An 8996-nucleotide genomic window follows, 5' to 3' on the forward strand; every position below is an offset into this window, starting at 1 on the left:
ATTTAGTCCAGTGGTTCCCAACCTAGGGGTCGGGCCCCTCCAAAGGGTCACCAGATATATCTGAGGGGTCATGAGATGATTAATGGGAAAGAAGAAAAAACAAAGTTCTGATACACAAATCTGTTTTCAGTTTTTGGATTTTTTCCCTAATCATTTGAACATTTATTGAAATCAAACCATGTGAGAAGTTTAGAGGGAAAAATCACTATTTGGTGGAGCTGTTAACAACTCATAGACATCTGAAATGTGACCCCGACTACACACTGCTTTTTGTAAGACGTCAAAAGTCCAAAAGGTTGGAAACCACTGGTTTCATCTTTAACAATGTGTTAAATTATCCATGGTGTCAAATCTTAATCTGAAAAGTAACGAAAGCTGTCAAATAAATAGTGGAGTAGAAAGTACAATATTTCCCTCTGAAATGTAGTGGAGTGGAAGTAGAAAGTCGCATCAAATGGAAGTACAAGTACCTCAAAATTGTACTTAAATACAGTACTTGAGTAAATGTAGTTAGATACTTTCCACCACTGAACACAATATCAACATATATGGTCTAAAAATGTAATTAGACAATTGAGAGAAATACACCTAGAAATAAAACTCCTGTAATTATGAGAAAGCCCAGAAATTTCATAATAATTCAAATCTCATAATTTCGAGATAAGGCCTCATTTTTTTCTTCTTTCAATTACTTATTTAGTGTGTTAGTAAACAAGTGGTTTTATTGTTAAACAGAAGTATTCTGTCAGTACTTGTCACTTTTTAAAACTGTTTTGATGTTTTTTGAGAAATACTGCGAGACATAAAAAAAATACAGTTTATCATACTTAGATGTTCCTCTGAAGATTTTGTGTTTTAGATTGTCCAGAGGGGCGGTGCATCTGATTTTAAGTAGAATCGCTTTTTCCGCGCTGCCTCGTAAAGCAAAACGAGCGTCGCCGTTACAAAGTGACACTGACGGGCCAACGCTCCCCATAATGAACAACGTGTTTCAGGAAGAAGTTGGCGCCTGAAGCCCTGTATGCTGTTAGCTAACACGCTAACCGAAACAATGAAAGATTTTCCGCTGTAACAGTTCTACCTTCCATCGCTATTAAAGTATTCCAAAATGAACGACATGGGTATGTATTAGCATGTGTAGCTCGGCATAATTGTGTATTTTTCGCCTGTTATCCGGCTAGCCGAGTAGCTCAAGCGAAGGATTAGTCGAGGCTCAACAGGCCTCGACTAATCCCTGGAACGAGAATTGTTTTGCCCGATAAAAGCCGGTTTGACCAGGCGACGCCAGCGGCCTTGTGGCTAGCTGTTAACGTTAGCTTTGCCGTGGGCATAAACGGTAACAGTAGCTCAATTTTTGGAGAAGAGGTCGAACAGTTTTTATTTTTTATTTTTGTCACAAATGTATCAGACGCAACACCGCTAGGTCGTTATGGCTGACAGTTTGAAAGGTCCAGGTTAATTTAAAATAAAGTGATTAACGTTATGCTAACAGTTAGCTGTTTACGAATGTAAATTGTTCACGTCCCATTTATCGATTCGCTATTCACTGCAATTTCAAATAGTGAGCGATGCAGTGGTAAAATAACAAATATGAGATTTTAGCATTTGAGGACCAACGAGCACCAAACATGAAAGAGGGGCTGGAGCAAGCTGCAGTAGTGGTGCACACAAGCCTGGTGATAACGGCACCTACAGTGTTGTATTTCACACATAGACTGTACATTATTTCACACAGTAGCCAGTGCATTATATGGAGGGACACTAGAAGAAAGTGAACAATAGTGATGGTGAAACAAGGCTTTTCTGAAACATTGAAATCTCGCAGCCAATTTTATCACCAAAATATAACTCCCAAGCCTCATTTAACACAGACTTCACCAGTGACATCTACTGGTAAAATAATTAGGAGCAGCCAAATGATAAATGATCATGTGTTTTTACTGACATGTTGCTGCACTTTGTGCTATTGCGGTATCCAATAAGGACTCTTAAATTTCTTTATACTTTGTCATTACTAAGCATTACTGCAAGATTTGCTGCTGTTGTCTTCATATTTCTCACCATGACAGATAGATTCATAGAAATGTGTAATTTGAGTGACTGTTGTAGGTTTGAGGGAAAGAAGAGATTGAAATAAAGATGAGTTAATTTGGGAAAGTGCTTATGCGACTGAGGATTGAGAGTGCTTGTGTAACAAAGTGGAAAGGTGAAGCTTTTATTGATTTTTATTTAGAAACAGAACACAATTCAATATTTAAATTTAGCAAACTGTCAAACTCTTGGCATTTCCGCTCTTTAGAGTTCAGCGTCCCCCTGTCATCACTAGCACTTCTGGTCCCACCACTAAGACTGATGTCAGCAGTGATGTGGGAAGTGGTGCGCCAGAGGAACATAAAGCACTATGGGAAACTGGAGGAGTTTGTGTCCATGGTAACAGATGCAGTTCCTGAGCTGATGAGTAAAAGAGAGGGGAGACTGCTCTCGTTGGGCCTGAGAGCGAGGGTAAGTGATCAGAAATGTTGGAAGAAGAAATACTTAATTAATCCTGAGGGAAATGAAAGTGTTACAACAGCACCGTCCAGCACACATCACACACAACAATAGAATAAAATAGAATAGTTAAATAATAAAATAGAAAACGTTATTATACATTGTGCAGTAATTATATGTGGTCTATTGCAAAATAGTTTGTCATCCATTTTGAAATGATTATACAATGAAATATGATTAAATAAATAAAATTATTATTATTATACATTGTGCAGAACAATAATAATTATATAGTGCCATTCTTAACCAGTTATGAGTTATTTGTGAGAAGGGGGGGAATCATAGGGTGGAAAGCATCAGTATAATCCCATGTTGCAGCAGAGAGGGGAGTAGTTTAGGATGGCTGTGTGTATATAAAGAGTTGTTCAAATAATAAAACCCAAAGAGTCAACACTGTAAAGGACAATATGCAAATATTGTGATTAAAAATCTGAATTATGTTTCCTCTAGACCACTCTTGAACTGTTGCGCTCTGAGCACCCTGAAGATCTGAAGGCTGTTGAGAGTCACCTTAACAGAATCCGCTCATCTTGCATAGAGGAGGTGACTGATACTGTCGGCTTGTTTTTATGGATCACTTATTAATATTGTGTTGCATTAAACTCATCTTACTGTCATGTCTTGTTTTGCAATCTAGACAAATGATCCTGTAATTGAAGCACCGGAAGCAAACTTTATGAAGCTGGTACAAGGCCTCATTGAAGACACTGATGGCAGAGAACATTTTCTCAAGGTAAAATGATTATAAAACTGCATCCAGATAAAACGGTAAATAATATGAACTGCTAAAGAGTTCTGCTGTTTAGGGCTGCAACTCAAAATAAATTTCAATATGGATTAATCTGACAGAAATTAGTGGAAAAATGCCCATTACAAGTTCCCAAGCTGATGTCTAAAGATACAGTATTTGTTTTGTCTGACCAACAATCCAAAGCACAAAGATATCAAATTTACAATTATATAAAAAAGAGAAAAGAAGTGTAGCATTTGTGTACCTGGAACTAGAGAATCTATTTGAACTTTTGCTTGATAAATTACTTAAAAGAAAAATCAGTTATCAGATTTGTCTAATCTATTAAGCACTAGCTAACAGTTGTTGCGACACTAATCTCTTGCATTATCAGTATTTTACATATCAGTACGTAGAAGTTGTAGACTCATGTAAATTTGGTCTGATCATGAAGGTGAATGTCATGATCTAAATGTTAGTTTTTATATATTTATGTATTTTGATCTGACAGAATGTGTTTCCGGTGGAGTATGGTCCTGACTTCGACACGGCACTGGAGACTCTGGTTTGTGAATTCTTCACCAGGCTGGAGGAGCTGCTGCCAATACCAGATTTCAAGCAGGTACAGACAAGATGAGCTGAAAGATGAGAGAATAAAGTTGATGAATAGAAGCACTTAAAAAATGTCTCTCTGTTTTTTGTGGCTCTCTGTTATAGACTGCATCCTGGATCAGTGCTGCCCCCTCTGTCCTAGAGGAGTACATGCAGTGTGTCTCGAACGGAGAAGACCTCAAATTTCTTCTCCAGAGCAAACAGTGCCATGGAAAATTGGCAAAGAATACTGTTGGTGTGTGCAAAATCTACTATAAACTAGTCAACATGAAGTATATTTGTTGAAGTGAGAGACTTGTTATATTGATCATTTTCTCCTCATATTTTCCACACAGCTCCTTTTCAGTCGGATGATCTTCTCATTCCCTCTCTGTCTCTTCCTCCGTCGCTGGAAGTGGCCATCGCTTCCCATCCTAGTGCTTGTGATGATGAAAACAACGACGTTCCTCAGATAGTCATGTTCGACGAAGAGCTGTCTACAAACCCTTCCACCTCGACCGACTTTCCTGAATCGCCGAAAAGGACTGACATCTCCTCGTCTCCCCGTCGGAGACAGCAGCCAGGAATGCATAAATGCTCTGAGTGCGACAAATGCTTCAAGCATCACTCAGTCCTCATCGAACACCAGAGAGTCCACAGCGGGCTGCAGCCTTACAACTGCTCTGAGTGTGGAAGAGCTTTCAGAACAGCCACGCTGTTGGCCGGTCACAGGCTACGGAAGTGCAAAAATGCTGCGTACCTTTGTATTAAATGCGGGAACAGTTTTCCAACTTCACTGGACAAATTCAGACACCACTGCCCGAAACGGGGCCGTAACTACGATTGCGGGCACTGCGGAAAGAGTTTCCAAAAGTCCAGCAGCCTAAAGGAACACCTGCTGACTCACGTTCAAAGCCGCCTTTTCAAGTGCAGCCATTGTGGGGTAGGCTTTTCAGGAATAGGTGACCTGAAGTATCATCAGCAGGTGGATCATGATAAGCCCTATCAGTGTAAGCAATGTGGAAAGAGCTTTATCTCCTCCAAGTGTCTGACCAAACATCAGCAACGGCATGAAGAGGTCAGCGAAATGGAGACCACCGCCAAATTAATGAGTGGAGGTAAACACAGGAAAAGTGGCTCAGCTCATCGGACTTCCTCAACATCTATGTCCTCAAGGAAAATGGCCGTCAAAGCGGTCTACCCACGAGGACGAGTCACTCACAACTGTCCGCTGTGTGGAAGGAGCTTTAAGTATCGTTTTGAATTCCTGGAACACCAGAGGTTCCACACCGCCGTGAAGCCTTACAAATGCTCGCAGTGTGGCAAAGCCTTCCGCACAGAGGCTCACTTGTCCGGACACAGGAAGAGAAAGTGCAAAAACGCCGCCCACATTTGCACCAAGTGTGGATGTCAGTTCAGGTCTCTACATGAACGTGTCAGACACCAGTGTGTGCAGCTGCTGACAAAATACGAGTGCTCTCATTGCGGGAAAACCTTCAAGATGGCCCACCTGCTGAGGAACCATCAGATGACCGAGCACCAGCTTCCATACAGCCCCAACCATCGCTTCAGGTGCAGGTATTGTGATGAGACGTTCCCCGGGATCAGCGAGCTCAAGTACCATCAGAGAGTTGACCATGAGAAACCCTACCAGTGCCAAGAATGTGGCAAGTGTTTCCTGTCTGAGAAATGCCTCTCCAACCACGAGCTGCGTCACAACGACGACAGGCCAGAAAGCTGCCTCGTCTGCGGTCGCGGCTTCAGAAACCGCTACGACTTGAAGCAGCACATGCGCACTCACACAGGAGAACGACCGTACCAGTGCACTCACTGCTCACAGTGTTTTTCCACAGCGGGAGGACTGAGGAGTCACACCAGGGTTCACACTGGCGAGAAGCCGCACGTCTGCCCGGATTGTGGGAAGGCCTTCTCCCAGATGGGTGCAATGCGCACCCACAGGCTCACCCACACAGGAGAGAGGCCGTTCAAGTGCACAGTGTGCGGCAAAGGTTTCACAATGGCGCATAAGGTAACCGTGCACATGCGCGTGCACACTGGAGAGCGGCCGTACGTGTGCTCTCAGTGCGGGAAAGCATTCTCAGATGGCAGCGTGCTAAAGCAGCACATGCTGAACCACTCAGGGGTGAGACCGTACCACTGCCAGATCTGTCCCAAGACCTACACCTGTCTGAACCACCTGAGGAGGCACCTGAAAAGTCACTCTAACATGAACTGAGTCAGACATGAAGGCAAACACATACTGAAACATTGACAGAGTGGCTACTAGAATTGAAACGGACCAATTAAACAAAGCAATACATGAAGGAATATGGAACAATGTACAGTTGCTGCTGAAGTGGAGGTGAAAAGTCACATTTCTTCTTCACTGTAAAGTAAATGTAGTCACAGAAGCCGTTTAACATCCGCACAAGAAAATGTGTCCTTTTTCTTCCTCAGACCCCAACAGGCTTGAGTTTTTTCTTTCATCACTTTTGTCATGCATGATGATGTTCGGATGTTACAGCAGATGTTATTTGGGTGAGATATTGTATGTTCATGAGCTGTAATGTTACTGAAAATATATATTTTTTGAAAGGCCTCAAAAGTGATACAAGTGCAAATTTTAGCTCTGTAAATATGCTGAAAGACAAATATTGTGAGAGTGCAAATTTAAAAATCTGACACCATTTATTTCAACATGACATAACTTTATTTCTCTGGGCCTTTTATATCCCCACTGTGGTTTGCAAGGTTTATGAATTTAAGATTAAATTACCTTGGTTACACCTCGTGCATGTTGATTGACTTTATTTTAGGAAAAAAGCTGCAAGAGAGAATTCTTGTTTTCTACTTCTGAGAAAAACATGTTGTCACAAGGTTGTATCAGAATAAAAGAAGGCTTCACTAGATGGCAGTAGCTCACCATTAACCATTTTTACCCATGGTCATGTATTGTGAGGAACTGCTCTACATGTGTGTCTATGGGAATCCAACTGAATAGGACCCTTCAGTTTATCCATCTACTTACTGCTTTGTTATATCAGTTTTCAAGGAAACAATCATACTTTCTCTTCTTTACTGCAGACTGGAGCAAGACTCTTCAAAAGATATCTAAGGAGAGTAGAGATGATTGATGAGGGACTACTGCAGCGGAAGTCCATCCGGCCCATCCGGTCATTAACTTTATTTGGCGTGGTTCGGAATCTTGATTGGTCTGCAATTTCCTGATGTTTTGACTGGCGCCTCGCAGTATCTGAAGTGGTGTAAACCATGACAAAGCACATTCTTCACCACTTTTTAAAAGTTTTAATCATGTCCCTGTAGCTGATCTTTATTTGTTCACAGCATTTTGCACAGCATGTTAACTTACAACTTGAACTTCAAGCAAAAGAATTCCCCAGTAAGATTGTAACAGGAACACAGTGATTAATCTCTTCCATGTGTGCTGCTCTGACTTTCATGTTTTTCACTGGAAAAGAAGAGCTCTGTTTTTTTGTTTTTTTTTCCTCCCTTGTTCCATACTTGTGTTTCCACAGTCACTTATGCATAGCAACTTTTGAATCATATTTTCTAACTTTACACCCTCACCATTCATAGGGAGTTCAGCCTGGAACATGGATGTAGCAGCATGGTAAATGTTGCAAGATGTTTAAAAAACAAACAGTAATAATCTAGTATCTTCAGACTGGAGACACTGGCTGCACTCAGCTTTACTTTCTCTTAATCTGACTCAGATGTGCTACTAATCTTCTCCACTAAATGTCTGGATCCTGTGGAAACTCGTGCTGCTTTCCTGTCTGCCAACAGGCCGTGCCCAAAACACTATGCAGAACCTCTCCGCTTTAGGAAGTGTGTGTTATTTTTTGCGTTTTATCTTGATCTCTTGAGGACATACCCTATCCTTGTGTCTTCCTGGTGAAATAATTGTATCTTAATGAGCTCATTAAGTGAGCTCAGACCCTCCTGCCAGCTTCAGGACTGTAAAGAGGGTTTTTTTTTTAAAAAGAAAAAAGTTGCACAGCAGATTTATATCTTTGAACAAAATCGCTTTGGTATCTGAAAACACTCCCAACTGCTTGACTAATGAATTTCTCGAGAATTTTTATGGAGTCTCTATTTCTGATGAAGACTGGCATTGAAACACCTCGACATACACGAATTACAGTTCGCGTATGCCCCCCCCCCCCCCCCCCCCCCCCCCCCACACACACACCCACCCAAAAAAAAAAGAAACGCCAAAAATCCAGTAGATTTATTATGAGAGCTTGCTAATAAACACGGATCATTACCAGATGTCCCTCCCTCCCTGCCTGCTTCTCAGCACTCTGAGCAACTTTTTCTCCTTGAAACAGTGATCTCAGTGGAAAATGTGAGTCCAGGCCTTCCCCTGCAGTCCCACAGTCTGAGCACACACATACACATCCATTTGTCCACAGCAACCGTACCATCAACACCTTGCCAAATGCACACTGTACAACGCCTACACCTCTCTCTCTCTATCTCTCTCTCTCTCTCTCTCTCTCTCTCTCTCTCTCTCTCTCTCTCTCTCGCCTCCTTCCATGGAAATGCCCCAATGCACCCCGCAAAAAACTCTTTCCAAAGTCTTCTCCAAGATCTTTCCCAAAGAGCGCTAGATGGCACTGTGTCTCCTCCCGGTTCCTAGGAAAAGGGAGTGAAGAACACCCATCATCCTCCCTCCTCCCCTCCTTTTTTCACTTTTATGTTCAGGTCAGGTCTGGGCTCTGAAGTGAACCAGATGTATTGAAACCCCACCCACACCACCCCCTTCTTCTTCCACAGAAAGGATAGACTTTTTACAGAAAGAGAATGCAAAATGCCTCCAAGATGTACGTCAGCTGCTTTTCATTAAGTGAGATGAAATGGCTCCAGTGTGCATCTGACTCGTTTCTTGATTTTCTACATGCATGTGGGCGGAGGGGCCGAAAAGAAAAGCTGCCTCTGCTTTCTGATTAAAAATGTTCTGAAATCATCAAAGCACAGACAAGATCAGTTCTTTCATGCACTCTTATTCTTGCACAGACAAAACATCTCAGCACACTGACAAGTTTATTGTTTATTCCCGTGCGTCCACGGGAGTAATCCCTGATGAGCCCTTTTATGGAAG

At 42.0% G+C, this 8996-nt stretch overlaps 1 protein-coding gene across 2 annotated transcripts; it reads left to right on the plus strand.

Moving 5' to 3' along the window:
- The first annotated feature begins 501 nt into the window (after nt 1–501).
- Nucleotides 502–6657, plus strand: LOC122994198 (zinc finger protein 345-like). 2 transcript variants are annotated; one of them, XM_044368765.1, is made up of 7 exons: nt 502–1121; nt 2300–2502; nt 3001–3093; nt 3188–3283; nt 3792–3902; nt 3998–4127; nt 4228–6657. In XM_044368765.1, the coding sequence occupies exons 1-7, from the start codon at nt 1109–1111 to the stop codon at nt 6105–6107; spliced, it is 2526 nt and encodes an 841-aa protein (XP_044224700.1). In that variant the 5' UTR covers nt 502–1108; the 3' UTR covers nt 6108–6657. The 2 variants fall into 2 exon arrangements, with proteins under 2 accessions (XP_044224700.1, XP_044224701.1); XM_044368766.1 differs by lacking the exon at nt 502–1121 and adding an exon at nt 1168–1336.
- The last annotated feature ends 2339 nt before the right edge of the window (nt 6658–8996 follow it).

This window comes from Thunnus albacares, chromosome 12, assembly GCF_914725855.1.
Source record: "Thunnus albacares chromosome 12, fThuAlb1.1, whole genome shotgun sequence".
Taxonomy (NCBI): Eukaryota; Metazoa; Chordata; class Actinopteri; order Scombriformes; family Scombridae; genus Thunnus; species Thunnus albacares.

Bases quoted from the DNA above. Each gene is read 5' to 3' on its own strand.
- LOC122994198 (XM_044368765.1), top strand. The intron at 3,094-3,187 runs GTGACTGATACT...TTTGCAATCTAG, and splicing joins GCTCATCTTGCATAGAGGAG to ACAAATGATCCTGTAATTGA. The intron at 3,284-3,791 runs GTAAAATGATTA...TTGATCTGACAG, and splicing joins GCAGAGAACATTTTCTCAAG to AATGTGTTTCCGGTGGAGTA.